Source organism: Salvelinus sp. IW2-2015, linkage group LG13 (genome assembly GCF_002910315.2).
Source record: "Salvelinus sp. IW2-2015 linkage group LG13, ASM291031v2, whole genome shotgun sequence".
NCBI classification, from domain to species: domain Eukaryota; kingdom Metazoa; phylum Chordata; class Actinopteri; order Salmoniformes; family Salmonidae; genus Salvelinus; species Salvelinus sp. IW2-2015.
In genome coordinates this window covers 8,653,684-8,673,995 of record NC_036853.1, presented here as the reverse complement: position 1 = coordinate 8,673,995, position 20,312 = coordinate 8,653,684, and the positions used below count along the sequence as shown (strand labels likewise).

Genomic DNA, 20,312 nt, shown 5'->3' with positions numbered 1-20,312 from the left:
ATGGCTCAGTTGGTTGGAGTTGTTGGTTGGTTTGCAACACCATAGTTGTGGGTTTCCTGCATGGACCACATATGCTGGTATTCCTATATGTTCCTAACACTGTAGAACAGTGGAAGACCTCTGTAAGGGTTGACTTGGGCCATGGGCCCCTCTGCTCAAAGAGTTCAGAGAAAACTCACTGCCACAGAGTTCGAGGTCATGTTCAGTAGGGTACACTGTAGCAAAATGCTTTGCAGTGAAAAACAAAACAGCTGTGTTTTTATTGGACATGTTTAGGTAGTACCTCCCCATTTCACTCTGTATCAAAATGTTTTCTACCTACTGAACACGACCCAGGTGTAACTAAGGTTATGTTTTCTTTTGTGCATGTTCTTTTTGTGTTTCTGTAGCTTTTTAATTTAGAAGAGGCACGCTGCTTCAGAATTGTTATTAGTAATGGCAGGTGGTGCTCTTACCCACGTTCCTGCGTTATTGTTTTCTCTGTTATCCTAACCCCACCTTCTGCCTTTTCCATGTTTTGTGAGGTCTTAGGCGAGCTGGTCTGCAGTGTGATTGTCTCTGAGGCTGCTGTGGGAGGCATATTTGCATGACTTAGTCCCCCGGGGCATTTTTAGCAACATGATCCATATTTCTATGGTTTTCATCACTCACACTGTTGTGTTATGAGGATTGCTTGTTAAATGTAAGGTATATTCAGGTCAGTGCTGTAGAGCTTAACCATAACAATCAAATGGTGTTTTTAATTGCATTTAGATGATGCCTATACTTAGTCTGTCATTTCTTCCAGTGTCACAGTGTAGTACTTAGAGTGAATTCTCAGACATGGTCCACCGAACSCCCAGCCCCCCATGGGTAAAGTAACTCATAAGTGCCAATGGGAGAAAGAGCTAGAGCTGGAGCTACAGAGAGAGAGAGACAAAGGCGGGACAGTGCATTACGATAACTGGGCTAGGTCTGAGTGTATTCTCATAGGGCTGTCTATAGTCTACACCATACACACTCCTAACAACTCTACACAACCAGTCTGCTGTTTCAGGTAAAGAGAGAAACAACTGTCACTAAGTTAAATCTCAGTAGCACAGACTTCGAGTAGTATAGTCAGTCAGTAATATTAGTCACTTGAAACAGACATTGATCTAGCTGATTCCTTGATTTTCTGAGAGAGGAAGAGGAGGAGAGGATGGGAGGGGAGGAGGAGGAGGAGGAGGAGAGGATTGGAGGGGAGGAGGAGGAGGAGGAGGAGGAGAGAGGAAGGGAATGGAGAGGAGCGGAACTGGCTGTCGCGGTCCCTGTCTGATGTCCCCCTCCAACAGGTCCATCTGGTGGATGAATCGACAGGGGAGAAGAGATGAGCCCTGGCTCTGGAAAATGGGCCTGTCTGTCCCTGCCTCAATCTTATCTGCACACACAGCCATGGTTAGAGTTACTGGTAGGATCAGTCGCATACTGATGCAGTTTATCTTGGTAAAATATTAGCTTGTTCGCAAGCAAGCACTGCTGCTGGCAGGTCTGTACATACGCACATCTGGAGTAAACAACCAAAACATACCATCAATGAATTAGAGCACTCATTTGAGAAGATTGCCGTCAAATGAATAACGTTGGACATTAGAACCGTGGTTCGGTAGGATCACAGTGTGTCGCTGAGTGTAGAATGGAGGTGACAGTTGATGTGTGTTAATGGGATGTTTTCTGTTCTGATTCCTCTGTAGACCCTCCGTCAAAGGAGAACCCTTACGAAGATATAGAGTTGGAGAGAAGTTGTCTTGGAAACAAGTGCTCTTTACCCATCTCCTCCCCGTCATGCCCAGTCCCCGACACACCAACCAAGGTACATAAGACGTTACACTAGAATGAATTCTCCTTGCTAGTAATGTGCATTCTGCGTATAGTGAATGTGGTTACAGCATAGTGATCAACCTCTTATAGTGATTTGATTGTGAACTAATCTTCAAAGGCAATAAAGGCCCACTATACAATTTCAAGAGAAGTGAACAAACATACATATTGATACACATCTCCTCCTCCATATCCTGCTCTTCCTCCTCTATCTCCCACCAGCTCTCCTCAAAGCCAGTTTTCTTCAGGCAGAACTCAGAACGTCGCAGCTTCAAGCTCCTGGACCCGCGCAAGGCCAACCGGGACACCGGCATTTCCTCACCCTCCCGCATCAGCCCCCCCTCCACCCCCAGTAGCCCTGATGACACCCCAAACCTCTCAGGAGACCCTTACAACCGCAGGCGCAGGAAGATCCCCAGGGTAAAGGAGGGGGATACTAGGCTACTGAAAGTTCCCCCCATTCCCATTGATTTCCAGGCAGTCTACTCCTCTCATATGTCCCAATCTAGTGGGAAGGACAGAGATAGTTAAAATGATGTGGTTAGACAGGAGACAGACAGTTAAGAAGATTTCTTTTGATAATATATTTCCTCTAGAGAGAATGTCTCCCAAAAGCTCTGAATAGCATTATGTGGTTCCTGCCAGTCTGGCTGCCAGTCTGCTAATGCCTCTGCCAACAATACCTCCGTAATCGCCTTTTTTGGCATGGTAATGACAAACGAGTTGGCTAATAAAGCAGAACTAGCCTGGCACCCAGTTCCAGGTTAATTATGTAGTGAGTGGGTGGTTCTGAGAAGCTAAGATTGCTGACTGTTGTTGTGCTGCTTCTCCTCAATACAGATGGTGCTGAAGATCAACAGCATCTTTGAAGCAAGGAGAGGGAAGAAACGCATGAAGAGGGTGTCTCTGTCTACTGAGTCCAACTCAGGGAGAGGTGAGGCTGGGGGAGACCTTCCAGGAACATCAAGGGGGGCCTCAAGTTAACAAGAGCTGTATCTCCCCCACTCCCACCCATAATCCTACCCCCTAGGCACTCATTTCACTGCAGCCATCACTACACAGTTTGGACAGCCATGCCTCATATCTCCATAAAAGGAACAATACTCCGCCATACTGTATGTGTCCACTTGTCTTTACAGGCACATGTACATTTTGGGGTCAGTTGTGTTTGACCCATTCTTCATTGTTGTGTTGCTTTATCAAACACAATGTGGTATGAGTGTATTGTGTATGAGTACTATGCTGTGTGTGGAAACTTTCCGGAATGCCTCAAATGTTCTCGTTCACATTGTTTACCGTGTGTTTGTATTCTCACTCTTTTTTCTCTTTGATGCAGTGACAGATGAGAACAGTGAGTCGGAGAGTGACACAGAGGAGAAATTGAAAGGTGAGGAGATCTCAAATATATGTGTGTGTGTGTGTGTGTTTTTGGTTTTACTATCCTTGTGGGGAACAGAAGTCCTCTCAAGGATATTAAAACAAGGAACATTTGGACAAGTGGGGACATTTCGCCGGTCCCCACAAAGAAAGTTACTATTTTAGGCTTAGGGGTTAGGTTTAGGGTTAAGGTTACGGTTATGAGTTTGGGGTTAAGGTTAGGTTAAGGGTTAGGGGTTAGGGAAAATAGGATTTTAAATGGGAATCAATTGTTTGGTCCTCACAAGGATAGTAAAACAAACATGTATAGGACTCTCTCCTTTGTAGAGGGGGAATTATTGTCTGGAGGATGTCCTTCCTTTGGTTAAAGTGTATGTTGTTGTTTCAGCTCACAGCCAGCGTCTGTCGTCAGTGCAGTCCATGTTGAGGCAGACGGGGCGGTACCGGACCCTGGARAGGGACCTGATGGACCTACAGGAGAGGAAGCTGTTTGAGTACTTCATAGTGGTGGCCCTCCATAAGACCAAGGCTGGAGCACCTTACCTACCAGAGGTCACTCAGCAGTTCCCCCTCAAGGTAGGCAGAGCTGACACTTAGTCCTCAACCAACTGGATATGCATTGTTCATATAATCAGTGAAAAAATGATGTATAAAACACAAGTAAGTGTCTGGTGTTTTTGTATGTGACCTACCAGACCAGAATGTGTCTTTGTGGGTTTTGCACATGCATCTCTGTAGTTGTGTTAGATTGTGTGTGCTCTCTGTCTGGAGTTTGTGTGTGAGATAATATCAGATGTGGTATTGCAGCTGACCTGTTATTCTCCCTGTGTCAGCTGGAGAGAAGCTTCAAGTTCATGCGGGAAACAGAGGACCAACTGAAGGTCATCCCCCAGTTCTGTTTCCCTGACGCTAGGGACTGGGCCCCCGTTGACAACTTCCCCAGGTCAGACACAAACACACACGAACTCAGCCCATAAATAAGGTCTTGACAAATTATGAATGGTACGCTAGTGAGCTGCTAATAGTGTGTTTTAGCCACTCCTCGTATTAGGAAAGCACCCGTCACTTCTGCATTACCCAATAGCACCTAGACCCAGGTCAATCTCTCAAGCACTGCTTTGTTCCCAAAAGTGACATTGTGTTAGGGGAGACAGATAATAAAACCCCTCTAGTATATACTTGAAGGGTACGGGTCCTACAGGGGCCATTGGAATGTTAGCACAAGCAGACAGGCTGCATCCAAAATGGCATCCTATTCCCTGTACACTGAGTGTTCAAAACATTAAGTACACCTGCACTTTCCATGACATAGACTGACCAGGTGAATCCAGGTGAACGCTATGATCCCTTATTGATGTCACCTGTTAAACCCATTTCAATCAGTGTATAGATGAAGGGGAGGAGACAGTTTAAGGAAGGATTTTTATGCCTTGAGATAATTGAGACATGGATTGTGTGTGGCATTCAGAATGTGAATGGGCAAGACAAAATATTTAAGATCTGCCTTTGAACAGGGTATGGTAGTAGGTGCCAGGCGCATTGGTTTGAGTGGGTCAAGAACTGCAACGCTGCTGGGTTTTTCACGCTCAACAGTTTCCTGTGTGTATCAAGAATTGTTCACCACCCAAAGGACATCCAGCCAACTTGACACAACTGTGGGAAGCATTGGACTCAACATGGGCCAGCATCCCTGTGGAATGCTTTCGACACCTTGTAAAGTCCATTCCCCGACAAATTGGGGGTACATGCCCCGATAAATATTTTGACCATAGGGCTCTGGTCAAAGTAGTGCACTATATAGGGAATAGGGTGCCATTTTAGATACAGACAGAGCCCCCTCAAACACACACCTGCAGGGCAAAGACATTGAGCTGGCTGACACACTGCCTGTCAGAGAGCCAGGGTTGGTCAACGCACACCTGTCAGGCAGACTGTCTTTGGAGTTGTCTTTGTGTGGGTGCTTGCAGAGTAAGTCTGCCCTGAGAGTAGGACTGAGGAACAAAGTAGGGCCTTATTGGTTTTAACGACATCAAGCAACGATTGGCAGAATGGCGCCGGAGGAGATGGCTGCCATTTTACAGGCTCCTAACCAATTGTGCCATAGACCCACCCCAATTCACATACCACCCCAACTGATTGTCAGATGATGTAATCTCTATTACACTCCACACTTCCCTTTCCCACCTGGACAAAAGGAGCACCTACGTGAGAATACTGTTCGTTGACTACAGCTCAGCGTTCAACACCATAGTGCCYTCAAAGCTCATCACTAAACTCAGGACCCTGGGACTAAACACCTCCCACTGCAACTGGATCCTGGACTTCCTGACTGGTCACCCCCAGGTGGTAAGGGTAGGCAACAGCATATCTGCCACGCTGATCCTCAACACAGGGGCCCCTCAGGGGTGCATGCTTAGTCCCCTCCTGTACTCCCTGTTCACCCATGACTGTGTGGTCAAGCACAACTCCAACACCATCATTAAAGTTTGCCGACAACACAACGATGGTAGGCCTGATCACCAACAACGATGAGACATTCTATAGGGAGGAAGTAAGAGACCTGGCAGTGTGATGCCAGGACAACAACCTCTCCCTCAACATGATCAAGACAAAGGAAAAGGAGGGCCGAGCATGCCCCCATTCTCATCGACGGGTCTGTAGTGGAGCAGGTTGAGAGCTTCAAGTTCCTTGGTGTCCACATCACCAACAAACTATTATGGTTCAAACACACCAAGACAGTCGTGAAGAGGGCATGACAATGCCTATTCCTCCTCCAGAGACTGAAAAGWTTTAGAATGGGTCCTCAAAAAGTTCTACAACTGCACCATTGAGAGCATAATGACTGGTKKCATCATCGCCTTTTATGGCAACTGATCGGCCTCTGACTGCAAGGCGCTACAGAGGGTAGTGCGTACGGCCCAGTACATCACTGGGGCCAAGCTTCCTGCCATCCAGGACCTCTATACCAGGCGGTGTCAGAGGAAGGCCCTAAAAATGGCCAAAAACTCCAGCCACCCCTTCTCTCTGCTACCGCACGACAAGCAGTACCGCCAAGTCTAGGTCCAAGTCTAGATCTCTTAACAGCTTCTACCCCCAAGCCATAAGACTGCTGAACAGCTAATCAAATGGCTACCCAGACTATTTGCATTAACCCCCCCTTTTTTACACTGCTGCTACTCGCTGTTTATTATCTATGCATAGTCACTTTACCCATATCTACATGTACATATTAACTCAAGTACCTTGACTAACCTGTTCCCCCCGCACATTGACTCAGTACATTGACTCTACACCTGTTTTATCTACACCTGTTGTATGTGACAAATACAATTTGATTTGGTTTGATTTTAACAGGGTGGTTGGATTTTTCCTCAAAGCAAGGTCAATGARCTGGCTATGCAGCCAACTGTTTTAGATATTCAAAAACTCAATGTCTAGTTGATGAATAAGATCACCTTAAAAGAGGTGTGCTGTAACTGACTCAACACACAAAGTCAGTGACCTAAATCAGAAAAAGCAAGGAGTACATTTTTCAAAGTTGGCTGGTTGAGGTTGTTTTTTGAAATACAACCCTGACAGTGGTTTGAGTGCTCTATTCTCAACACACAACTCACTCCATTTCTTAGCAGTTTTATCGTTCCAATATATGATTAGTTTCCAACCTGTGTGAATTATGTTATTTTCCAGTGAAACGTTCTCCTTCGTCCTGACCGGTGAGGACGGGAGCAGACGGTTTGGATACTGTCGTCGTTTACTGGTAGGCAACTAAAAATGGCTACTTTTTGAATTTCCACCTTATCCACTTCCATGTGTAGGCCTGTCACGTACCTGAGTGATGATAGTGATTGGAAACGCGGTGTTACTCTATTTATCTGAATCAGTTCTTGACATTTTCTACTGCTTGAGCTCCTGTTCCTCTTTTAGAATATTAGCTCAAAAGTATTGTGGAGCTCCTGCACCTAAATTGAAATACTACCAGTACCCAAAATGAGTACCAGCACCTACAGTATTTCAGTCCAGGTAAAGCACCGATATAAATTGAAGACGGAGAGCCTTATTTCCACAGGTCTAATCCAAGTATTGTCCAGGTACTCATGTTTTCTGATGTGCTGTTTGTTCTGACCCTGTCTAACTATCTGTCTGTCCTGCTGTGTGTCCACAGCCCACTGGGAAAAGCCGGAGGCTGCCAGAGGTCTACTGCATCGTCAGTCGGCTTGGCTGTTTCGACCTCTTCTCCAAGGTACAGTATACTATACGAACACAGCAAATTGGCCAGTTTTACATAGTGTTGATTTTCCAATGTAACATTTATAGTGTTGATTCAAGAGTTAAATTAACTCTGTAATGTTAAATTAACATTCATTGGTTTAAAATAACCCCAGTGTTGGTATTAATAAACAGAGTTGAACCAAAACCAGGTCCATCATTATCATATTTCCCAGCATGCTCTATTGCAGGTAGATAAAAAAAAAAAAAAAAGGATTATATCATGTTTTTGCATGTACATTGGACTTATTGCACCCGTAACTGAAATTTTGTTCCAGTTTAGATGCTTTAGGTAGTCTTTTATCTTAGTCTTCCCAACCCTGGCAGTCATTCTGAATGCAGGTTGAGTTCAGAAAGACGCTCTGGCTGGATACCAATAGGAATTACACTTTACTTTACAAGCCAGCAATAAGGCCACTGTATTAGGGTATAACTAGGCCCTCAAAATGAAATACGTATTGTATTGTCTTAAATAATTATATTTTAATTATAACATGTTTGCTTAGGATCTCACTTGGTGAAGACCACAGTACTGAAAATGAATGAATGAAACAACCATGCCTCTGCCACTAACAAATACACTCAGTCATGGGTGGTAACTCAATTCACTCGAAAGGCACACTGGGAAATATGCAAATAAGGCTTTACACTAAGCAGTGTGTTCATTTAACACTGAAAAGTATAGACCCTGGAACAGTGTTACATTTAACACTCAGCGTTGATTTAACACTGGAGAATTTTCTGTGTATAGATCTATACACCTAGGTCAAAGAGAGACAGTTTTTCCTGGTCAGGTCACATGGTCAGGCCAAACTCCTGGGAAGATCTCAATTGCATACTCATCGCATCCTCTCTCCGTGCCTCCTTCTCAAAACCCCTTGAAGGAGATGGACCTCTGACTTTCTCCTCCAATGGGCCTTTTTGAGAAAGAAGTGAGGAGACAGGACGCGAGGAGTATGCAATTGAGATTCTCCCCTGGCCTTCAGTATAGCCACCCACAGCCTCCCACAGGGAGAGGGACTGGAGCCAACATAAAGGACCCCACAGGGAGGGACCACCCTATGCATCCACAGAGCCCCACCCTCCCTCTCCCTGGTTGCCACTTTCCCACCGCGGCTTGTTGGGCTGCTGCCCTGGCCCCAGTACACAGAGACACATGAACCCCAGCTGAAGTAGTTACCGCAGTGGAATAGTGGGTTAGGCTCCCCTGTAATGAGCTACTGATTCATCTGTGTGAACGTGCATGTGCAAACATCTGTGGATGTAGGGGAGCGTGTGAGTGTATAGTGTATAAGGGTATGTATTGAGAATGCTTAGTTTACTTTGTAATGTACTCTATTCCATATTGAATTATGTATATGTTGTGTCTGACTCCACAGATCCTGGATGAGGTGGAGAAGAGGAGGGCCATCTCTCCAGCCCTTGTGCAGCCCTTCATGAGGGGCATCATGGAGGCTCCATTCCCAGCCCCGGGAAGAACCATCACTGTCAAGAACTTCCTGCCTGGCTCAGGCACTGAGGTGAGGGGGAATAGCTGTGCACAGCAGGGTTGGGGGGCTAGAGCACAGACCTCAACTGGCCATGTCACTTTATTCAAAACATAATTGACTTGAGGTCTTCTTTATCTAGTTAGTATGTCACTTTGTCTATGTATGTGTATTTGGTGCTTAACCCTGTGTGTGTTTATGAATCCTGTCTAGATGTGTATAGGGTTTTTATATAGATCTCTCTCTTGTTCTCCATCCCCCTCTTCCTCCCTCTCTCTCTTCCTCTCTCTCTCTCTCTCTTCCTCTTCCTCCCTCTCTCTCTCTTCCCCCTCTCTCTCTCTCTTCCTCCCTCTCTCTCTCTCTCCCTCTCTCTCTCTTCCTCTCTCTCTTTCTCTTCCTCCCTCTCTCCCTCTCTCCCCCTCCCCCCCCCTCTCTCTCCCCCCCCCCCCCTCTCTCCCCCCCTCTTTCCCCCTCCCCCTCCCCCCTCCCCTTCCCCCTCCCTCACCTCTCTCTTCCTCCCTCTCTCTCTCTTCCTCCCTCTCTCTCTCTCTCTCTCCTTCACCCTCTCTCTCTCTCTGTCTCTCTCTCTCTCCCTCTCTCTCTCTCTCTCTCTCTCTCTCTCTCTCTCTCTCTCTCTCTCCCTCCCTCTCTCTCTCTCTCTCTCTCTCTCTTCCTCCCTCTCTCTCTCTCTCTCTCTCTCTCTCCCTCCTTTTCCCCTCTCCCTCTTTTTGTCTCTCTCTCTTTCCTTCTGTCTCTTGCAGGTGATAGAGCTGTGTCGTCCGTCTGACTCTCGTCTGGAGCATGTAGATTTTGAGTGTCTCTTCTCCTCTCTGTCGCTGCGTCTACTCCTCAGAGTCTTTGCCTCTCTGCTGCTGGAGCGCAGGGTCCTCTTCACCGCTGACAAACTCAGGTGGGACACTGTCCAAAAATAACCCCCTAGCCCCTTCCCCCTCCCCTAGACCCTTACAATAGCCACTATATAAGGAGGAGCTATTACCATATACAGTAGCTTACACCTATCCAGTTCATTCAAATCTTTAAAAAACGGAAACTTCTGGGGCTATTGGGACAGGGATAGGAACAAGGGGCTTGGGGGGGTTATGACCGGGCTATGGATCAGTCAACCTTCTCTAGCTACTCCTCTACTGACTTGGGACCTGTGAGGTGGGATCAGGTGAGAGGCAGCGGACAGTGAAAAGGATATGACAGAGACACACAAGACAGACGGACGGTCAGAAATACGGACAGACACACGAGACAGATGGCTCCTGGACGAGAGAAAGAGAGACAGAGTGTGTTAAGGAAGGAATGCTGTTGTGTTATACAGTCGTCTAGGGAACAATAATTTCTCTTTGGAAATATGTCATGGAAGCCAGAGACAGGGTTAGTGTAGAAAGTTAAGCTGTAAGACTGGTGTTTGTGCAACCAATTGACACACTAGCATCTACTAATCACCTGCTATTGATGGGTGCCTTGAGATAAACCCACCTGAAATGCCTGTGAATCCACAATAGATTGTGTGTCGTTCCACTGTGACATTTTTCTACTGTTGCATTGAAACGAGTGGAAACCTGGCCTCGCAATCACTGATTGTTTTTGAATTAATTAAATGAAAACAGACACACATATTGGAGGCATTAAGTTAACAGTGTGGTGTTAGTTCATTCGCTCCCACAGTATATATTTTATAGTGTTAAATCCCACTACCTTAAAAACTTTTTTTTTACAATTCCTCATACATTAAAGCCATGCTTAAAAAATGCAATGTTCAGTTTTGTTCCAAAATAAGTATTGGGTAATCACATTTGAATCTGCTAACACCATCTTGTGTTAGAAACGGGAACTACATTGAAGACATGCTGCGGTTATATCATTTGACTAGATTTTAGTAGTTGACACCCTGTTCTCTCTCTCTTTCCAAAAATACATCTCCCATCTCTCTCGCTCTCTCTCTCAATTCAACAACTGCTTTATTCGCATGAATGGGTGGTTGCCACTGTTGCCAAAGCAATATACAGTGGGGAGAACAAGTATTTGATACACTGCCGATTTTGCAGGTTTTCCTACTTACAAAGCATGTAGAGGCCTGTAATTTTTATCATAGGTACACTTCAACCGTGAGAGACGGAATCTAAAACAAAAATCCAGAAAATCACATTGTATGATTTTTAAGTAATTAATTTGCATTTTATTGAATGACATAAGTATTTGATCACCTACCAACCAGGACCTGGTCAATGACCTGAAGAGAGCTGGGACCACTGTCTCAAAGAAAACCATTAGTAACACACTACGCCGTCATGGATTAAAATCCTGCAGCGCACGCAAGGTCCCCCTGCTCAAGCCAGCGCATGTCCAGGCCCGTCTGAAATTTGCCAATGACCATCTGGATGATCCAGAGGAGGAATGGGAGAAGGTCATGTGGTCTGATGAGACAAAAATAGCTTTTTGTGGCCCAAACACTCGCCGTGTTTGGAGGAAGAAGAAGGATGAGTACAACCCCAAGAACACCATCCCAACCGTGAAGCATGGARGTGGAAACATCATTCTTTGGGGATGCTTTTCTGCAAAAGGGAACAGGACGACTGCCAACCGTATTGAGGGGAGGATGGATTGGCCATGTATCGCGAATCTGGCCAGACAAAATAAACTTCCCTCCCTCAGTAGAGCGATTGAAGATGGTCGTGGTCTGGGGTCTCCAGGCATGACGACCGACAACCACACAGCCAGGGCAACTAAGGAGGTGGCCTCCGTTAGAAGCATCTCAAGGTCCTGGAGTTGCCTAGCCAGTCTCCAGACGCTGAACCCAATAATTAAAATCTTTGGATGTATGCTGAAAGTCCGTATGCCCAGCAAGACCAGCCCCGAAAACCTTGAAGGATCTGTGAGAAAGGTCTGTATGGAGGAGCTGGGCCAAAATCCCTGCTAGCAGTGTGTGCAAAACCTGGTCAAGAAACTACAGGAAACAGTATGATCCTGTAATTTGCAAACAAAAGGTTCCTGTACTCAAATATTAAGTTCTGCTTTTCTGATGTATCAAATACTTATGTCATGCAATAAAATGCAAATTAATTACTTAAAAATCATACAATGTGATTTTCTGGATTTTTGTTTTAGATTCCGTCTCTCACAATTGATATGATAAGAATTACAGACCTCTACATGCTTTGTAAGTAGGAAAACCTGCAAAATCGGCAGTGTATCAAATACTTGTTCTCCCCACTGTATATGAGTATTATAAATGAGCAATGTGTTTGATCAACAATAGTCATCTCTCTCCCTCGCTGTCCTGCTCTCTCTCCTCTCTCTGCAGTACTCTGTCTCAGTGCTGCCATGCGGTGGTTGCGCTACTTTACCCTTTCACCTGGCAACACACCTACATCCCCGTGCTGCCCCCTGCCATGCTGGACATAGTGTGTACCCCCACACCCTTCATTGTGGGTCTGCTATCCAGCTCCCTGCCCAGCCTCAAAGAGCTGCCCATAGAGGAGGTGAGACCAGACCCCCGAGCCCAGCTGACTGTGTGTGTGTGTGTGTGTGTGTGTGTACCCCTGACCTCAACTCTTTCCTCCGTTAAACAATGGTCTCTATGGCTCTACTCTGAGAAAGGGCTGAGGCTGCCAAACTGACAGGAAATGACATCACCCTGCCCTTTGCTCTCTCCTTAGGTCCTGGTGGTCGACCTCGGCAACAGCCGCTTCCTCAGACAGGTATACACCTCTAACAACAGTACCTATAGCAACGACCAACAACATACTGTATATCTCTTAAACAGTTGTCTACAGCTATAGATGTAGCAACACCTCTGTGCTCATGGGACACGGTCATCCTTTCCTCTCACACCTCAGTCTTTCCTCTCCAGCTGGATGACGAGGACTCCATTCTGCCTCATAAGCTGCAGGCTGCTCTGGAACATGTTCTTGACAAGAGGAAGGAACTGGCCAGTGAGATGCCCACCGGTGAGTCAGTGCTACTATATTAACACGTCTCGCAGAAGGGTCTTGTTGTGACCGATACAGCTTTGACGAAGGTCGATGTGACAACTGATATTTTTATTATGCAAGCATATGACCTCCATGTTGAAAGGCTCTCTTACTCTCTCTCTCCTCCCTCCCTCCCCAGACTCAAGCTCCCTCAGTACCGTGGTGTCGGAGGCCTTTGTATGTTTCTTCGTAGAAATGGTGGGCCACTACCCTCTCTTCATGGGCGGGGGGGATCGAGAGGATGAGTCTGGAGCCCCCTCCTCCCCCACGCCGTCCTACTTTCAGCGCGAGGCCTTTCGCAAGGCTGTCACCTCAAAGAGTCTGAAGAGGTTCCTGGAGGTCTTCATGGAGACCCAGATGTTCGCTGGGTTCGTCGCAGAGAGGGAGCAGCGCAGGCAGGGTCTAAGAGGTACGGAGAGAGGGGGTATAGCCAGGCAGGGTCTAAGAGGTACGGAGAGAGGAGTTTCCCGATAACCTGTGTGAAATTATGGTATTTCCAGTGAAACGTTACTCCTTGTCCGACCGTGAGGACGGGGAGCAGACGTTTGGATACTGTCTCTCGGTTTTACTGCGTAGGCAACTAAAAATGTGCTACTTTTTTGAATTTTCCACCTTATCCACTTCCAATTGTGTAGGCCTTCACGTACCTGAGTAATATAGTGATTGGAAACGCGGTGTTACTCTATTATGCTTGAATTCAGTTCTGACATTTTCTGCTGCTTGGAGCTCCTGTTCCTCTTTAGAATTTTAGCTCAAAGAGTTATGTGGAGCTCCTGCCACCTAAATTGAATACTACCAGTACCCAAAATGAGTAGCCAGCACACCTACAGTATTTCAGTTCCAGGTTAAAGCCCATATATAATTGAAGACGGAGAGCCTTATTTCCCACAGGTCTATCCAAGTATTGTCCAGGTACTCATGTTTTCTGATTGTGCTGTTTGTATTCTGACCCCTGTCTAACTATCTGTCTGTCCTGCTGTGTGTCCACAAGCCCACTGGGAAAAGCGAGGCTGCAGAGGTTCTACTGGCATGCAGGTCGGCTTGCTGTTTCGAACCTACCTGTCTTCCAAGGTACAGTATACTAATACGTAAACACAGCAAATTAGGCCAGTGTTTACATAGTGTGATTGATTTTTCCAATGAACATTTATAGTGTTGATTCAAAGATTTAATTAACTCTGTATGTTAATTAACATCATTGGTTTAAAATAACCCCAGTGATTTGGTATTAATAAACAGGCGGTTGAACCAAAACCAGGTCCTTCATTATCATATTTCCCAGCATCCTCTATTGCAGGTAGATAAAAAAAAAAATAAAAGGATTATAGTAATGTTTTGCCATGTACATTGACTTATTGCACCCGGTAACTGAAATTTTGTTCCAGTTTAGAGCTTTAGGTAGTCTTTTACTTAGTCTTCCCAACCCTGGCAGTCTAATCTGAATGCAGGGCTTGAGTTTTCAGGAAAGACGCTCTGGCTGCGATTAACCAATCAGGAATTACACTTACTTTCACAAGCCAAGCAATAAGGCCACTGTATTTAGGGATAAACTTAGGCCGTCAAAGAATGCAAATACGTATGTATGTCCTTAAATAATCTTAATTTTAACTATATAACATGATTTGTCCTTAGGATCTCACTTTGGTGAAGACACAGACCTGAAAAATGAATGAATGAAACAAACCATGCCTTGCCCACTAACAATACACTCAGTCATGGGTGGTAACTCGAATATCACTCGAAAGCCACACTGGTAAATATGGCAAAAATAAGGCTTTACACTAACCTTGTTTCCACCTCCTAACATGAAAAAGTATTAGACCCTGGGAACAGGTTGTTACATTAACATCTAGCGTTGATCTTAACACTTGGAGAATTTTCTGTGTATAGATCTATACACCTAGGTCAAAAGAGAGACAGTTTTTCCTGGTCCAGGTCACATGGTTCAGGCCAAACTTCCTGGGAAGATCTCTAATTGCTATACTCATCGCATCCTCTCTCCCGTGCCTCCTTCTCAAACCCTTGAAGGAGGATGGACTCTGACTTTCTTATTCCTCCAATGTGCCTTTTTGAAAAGAAAGGAAGAACAGACGCGAGAGTAGCAATTGAATTCTCCCCGCCTTTCAGTTATATCACCCACAGCTCCCACAGGGAGAGGAGATTGGAGCCAACATAAAGGCGCCCCACAGGAGGACCACCCTATGCATTCCACAGAAGCCCCACCCTCCTCTCCTGGTTGCCACTTTCCACCGGCGGCTTGTTTGGGCTGCTGCCCTGGCCCCTTAGTACACAGAGGACACATGAACCCCAGCTGAAGTAGTTACCCGCAGTGGAATTAGTGGGTTAGCTCCCCCCCCCCCATGTAATGAGCTACTGATTCAATCTGTGTGAACGTGCATGGTGCAAACATCGTGGATGTAGGAGCGTGTGAGTTATAGTGGTATAAGGGTATGTATAGAATGACTTTCAGGTTACTTTGTAATGTACTCTATTCGCATATAGATTATGTATATGTTGTGTCTGACCTCACAGATCCATGGATGAGGTGGAGGAAGAGGAGGGCCATCTCTCTCCAGCCCTGTGCAGCCCTTTCAATGAGGGGCATCATGGAGGCTCCATTCGCCAGCCCGGAAAGAACCATCACTGTCAAGAACTTCCTGCCGGCTTCAGGCACTGAGGTGAGGGGGAGATAGCTTGTGCACAGCAGGGTTGGGGGTAGAGCATCAGACCTCAACTGCCATGTCACTTTAGTTCAAACTAATTGACTTTGAGTCTTCTTTATCTATAGTATTCACTTTGTCTAGTATGTGTATTTGGTGCTTAACCCTGTGTGTGGTTTTATGAATCCTGTCTAGATGTGTATAGGGTTTTATATAGATCTCTCTCTTGTTCTCCATCCCCCCTTCCTCCCTCTCTCTCTCTTCCTCCCTTCTCTCTCTCTCCCCGCCCCTCTCTCTCTCTCCCCCCCTCTCTCTCTCTCTCTCCCCCCCTCTCTCTCTCTCTTCCTCCCTCTCTCTCTCTCTCCTCCCTCTCTCTCTCTCCCTCTCCTCTCTCTCTTTCCTCCCTCTCTCTCTCTGCTTCCTCTCTCTCTCTTCCTCTCTCGCTTTCTCTTCTCCCTCTCTCTCTCTCTTCCATCTTCCCCCTCCTCTCTCTCTCTCTTCTTCTCTCTCTCGTCCTCTTCTCCTCTCTCTTCCTCCTCTCTCTCTCTTCCTCCCTCTCTTCTCTCTTCCTCTCCTCCCTCTCTCTCTTCTTCCTCCCTGCTTCTCTCTTCCCCCTCTCTCTCTCTCTTCCTCCCTCTCTCTCTCTCTCTCTCTACTCCCTCCTTCTCCCTCTCCCTCTTTTTGTCTCTTCTCTGTTCCTTCTGTCTCTTGCAGGTGAGTAGAGCTGTGTCGTCCGTCTGACTCTCGTCTGGAGCATGTAATTCTTGAGTGTCTCTTTCTCCTCTCTGCGCGCGTCTTACTCCTCAGAGGTCTTTGCCTTCTCTGCTGCTGGAGCGCAGGGTCCTCTTCAACCGCTGACAAACTGCAGGGGGACCAGCTGTCCAAAAATAACCCCCTAGCCCTTCCCCCCCCTAGACCCTTACAATAGCACTATATAAGGAGGAGCTATTACCATATACAGTAGCTTACACCTATCCAGTTCATTTCAAAATCTTTAAAAAACGGAAACTTTGGGGCTATGGGACAGGGATAGGAACAAGGCTTGAGGGGGTATGACCGGGGCTATGGATCAGTCAAACCTTCGTCTTAGCCTACTTCCTCTACTGACTTGGACCTGTGAGTGATCAGGTCGAGAGGGCAGCGACAGTGAAAAGATATGACAGAGACACACCAAGACAGACGGGACGGTCAGAATACGGACAGACACACGAGACAGATGGGCTCCTGGACGAAGAAAGAGAGACAGAGTGTGTATAAGGAAGGAATGCTTGTGTGTTATACAGTCGTCTAGGAACAATAGATTCCTCTTTGGAAATATGTCATGGAAAGCCGAGAGACAGTTAGTTAGAAAGTGTAAGCTGTAAGACTGGTTGTTGCAACCAATTGACACCACATAGCAATCTACTAATCACCTGCTATTGATGGTCCTTGAGATAAACCCCACCTGAAATGAGCCTGTTGAATCCCAAATAGATTGTGTGTCGTTCCACTGTAGTGACATTTTATCTTACTGTTGCATGAAACGAGTTTGAAAACCTGGCCTCGCAATCAGCTGATTTTTTTGAATATAATTAAAATAAACAGGACACACATTATGGAGGCATCCCTAGTTAACAGTGTGGTGTTATGTTCATTCGCTCCCACAGTATATATTTATAGTGTTATAAGATCCCACTACTCTTAAAACTTTTTTTACAAATTCCTCATACATTAAAGCCATGCTTAAAATGCAAATGTCAGTTTGTCCAAAATAAGTATTGGTAATCACATTTGAATCTGCAACACCATTTGTGTTGTAGGAAACGGGAACTAACATTGAAGACATGCTGGCGGTTATATCATTTGACTAGATTTTAGTTAAAGTTGACACCCTCTGTTCTCTCTCTGCTTTCCAAAATACATCTCCCATCTCTCTCGCTCTCTCTTCTCAATTCAACAATGCTTTATTCGCATGAATGGTGGTTGCCACTTGTTGCCAAGCAATATACCGTGGGGCAGAACAAGTATTTGATACACTGCCGATTTTGCAGTGTTTTCTACTTACAATAGGCATGTAGAGCCTGGTAATTTTTATCATAAGGTACGACTTCAACCGTGAGAGACGGAATTCTGTAAAACAAAAATGCCAGAAAATCTAAACATGTATGATTTTTAAGTAATTAATTGCATGTTTATTGGAATGGGACATAAGTATTTATCAACCTACCAACCAGACCTGGTCAATGACCCTGAGAGAGAGCTGGGACCACTTCTCAAAGAAAACCATTGTAACACACATACGGCCGTCATGGAATATACAAATCCTGCACGCACGCAAGTCCCCCTGCTTCAAGCCAGCGCATGTCCAGGCGCCGTACTGAAAAATTTTGCCAATGACCATCTGGATGATTCCAGAGGAGGAATGGGTAGAAGTACGAGTGGCTCTGATGATGACAAAAATAGCTTTTTGCTGGTTCCACAAACACTCGCGCCGCTGTTGTTGAGGAAGAAGGAAGGATGAGTACAACAACCCCAAGAACACCATTCCCCAAACCGTGAAGCATGGAAGTGAAACATACATCTTTGGGATGCTTTTCTGCAAAGAGGGAAACAGGACGACTGCAACCGTATTGAGGGGAGGGATGGATTGGCCATGTATCGCGAGATCTGGCCAACAAAAAACTTCCTCCCTCAGTAAGAGCGATTGAAGATGGGTCTTGGCTGGTCTTCCAGCATGACGAACCGACAACCACACAGCCAGGGCAACTAAGGAGGTGCCTCCGTTAGAAGCATCTCAGGTCCTGGAGTTGCCTAGCCAGTCTCCAGGACGCTGAATCCCAATAAATTGAAATATCTTTGGATTGTAGCTGAAAGTCCGTATTGCCAGCAGACCAGCCCCGAAACTTGAAGGATCTTGAGAAAGGTCTGTATGGAGGAGTGGGCCAAAATCCCTGCTGCAGTGTGTAGAAAACCTGGTCGAAGAACTACAGAAACAGTATGATCCGTAATTTTTGCAAACAAAAGGTTTCCTGTACTCAAATATTAAGTTCTGCTTGTTCTGATGTATCAAAATACTTATGTCAGTGCAATAAAATGCAAATTAATTACATTTTAAAAATCATACAATGTGATTTCTGATTTTTTTTTAGATTCCGTCTCTCCACAATTGATATGAATAGAATTACAGACCTTTCTACATGCTTTGTAATAGGATAAACCTTGCAAAACGGCAGGTATCAATACCTGTTCTCCCCACGGTATATGAGTATTATAAATGAGCAATGTGTTTGATCAACAATAGTCATCTCTCTCCCCTCGCTGTCCTGCTCTCTCTCCTCTCCTGCAGTATCCTGTCTCGTGCTGCCATGCTGTGGTTTGCGCACCTTTACCCTTCACCTGGCAAACCGGACACCTACATCCCCGTGCTGCGGCCCCTGACCATGCATGACATAGTGTGTACCCCCACAACCCTTGCATTGTGGCTCTTGCTAATCCAGCTCCCTGGCCCAGACCTCAAAGACTGCCCATAGAGGAGGTGAGACCAGACCCCCGAGCCCAGCTGACTTGGTGTTTGTGTGTGTGTGATGGTGTTGGTACCCTGACCTCAACTCTTTTCCTCCGTTAAAACATGGGTCTTAATATGGCTCTACTCTAAGAGAAAGGGCTGAGGTCTGCCAAACTGACAGGAATTGACATCACCCTGCCCTTGCCTCCTCCTTAGGTCCTGGTGGTCGACCTCGGCAACACCGCTTTTCCTCAGCAGTATTACACCTCTAACAACAGTACCTTAGCAACGACCAACAAACAGTACTGTATATCTCTTAAACAGTTGTCTTATCAGCTTATAGATGTAGCAACACCCTGGTCTCATGGGACAGCCGGTCATCCTTTTCCTCTCACACCTCAGGGTCCCTTTCCTCTACCAGGCTGGATGACGAGGACTCCATCTGCCTTCATAAAGTGCTGCAGCTTGCTCTGGAACAGTTCTGACAAGAGACAGAATCTGGCCAGTGAGATTGTCCGCCATCGAGGAGTGGACGTCGGTCAGTGCTACTATATTAAATGCAAACAGGGTCTTTTACGCATAGCAAGGTCTATCTTTTGCTCTGTGGGTACGATACCAGCTTTGACGCAAGGTCGATGTTGACAACTGATATTTTTATTATGCAAGCATATGACCTCCATGTTGATAAGGCTCTTCTTTACTCTCTCTCTCTCCCTCCCTCCCCAGACTCAAGGCTCCTTCAGTACCGTGGTGCGTGAGGCCTTTGATTGTTCTCGTAGAAATGGTGGGCCACTACCCTCTCTTCATGGGCGGGTGGGATCGAGAGGATGAGTCTGGAGCCCCGCTCCTCCCCCACCACGCGTTTCCTGACTTTCAGCGCGAGGCCTTTCGCAAGGCTGTCACCTCAAAGGAGTCTGAAGAGGTTCCTGGAGGGTCTGTCATGGCAGAACCCAAGTGCTGATTCCTCGAACGCGGCATGGGCTTGGTCGGAAGATACGCAGAGGAAGAGGTCCGAGAAAGAACCAGGCAGGGTCTAGTTAAAGAGAGGATATACCAGCACAGGGTACCAGAGAGGGGTATAGCCAGCAGGGTCTAAAGGTACGGAGAGAGGAGGTATAGCCAGGCAGCGTCTAAGGACGGAGGGGGGTAATCAGGCAGTATAGAGTAGGGAGGGGTATAAGCAGCAGGGTCTAAGAGGTAACAGAGAGAGGGTGGT

At 46.1% G+C, this 20,312-nt stretch overlaps 1 protein-coding gene across 1 annotated transcript in view; it reads left to right on the top strand.

Annotated features, from left to right (window-relative positions):
- The window catches only part of LOC111972070 (DENN domain-containing protein 2A), a 65,537-nt gene that overhangs the window by 43,152 nt on the left and 2,073 nt on the right, over nucleotides 1–20,312 (top strand). The window contains 14 exon segments of the mRNA XM_023998911.2: nucleotides 1,713–1,831; nucleotides 2,062–2,259; nucleotides 2,680–2,773; nucleotides 3,176–3,226; nucleotides 3,605–3,792; nucleotides 4,050–4,159; nucleotides 6,904–6,973; nucleotides 7,379–7,456; nucleotides 8,862–9,002; nucleotides 9,731–9,879; nucleotides 12,283–12,460; nucleotides 12,638–12,679; nucleotides 12,832–12,928; nucleotides 13,092–13,361. Coding sequence (XP_023854679.2) covers nucleotides 1,713–1,831; nucleotides 2,062–2,259; nucleotides 2,680–2,773; nucleotides 3,176–3,226; nucleotides 3,605–3,792; nucleotides 4,050–4,159; nucleotides 6,904–6,973; nucleotides 7,379–7,456; nucleotides 8,862–9,002; nucleotides 9,731–9,879; nucleotides 12,283–12,460; nucleotides 12,638–12,679; nucleotides 12,832–12,928; nucleotides 13,092–13,361 — 1,785 coding nt within the window.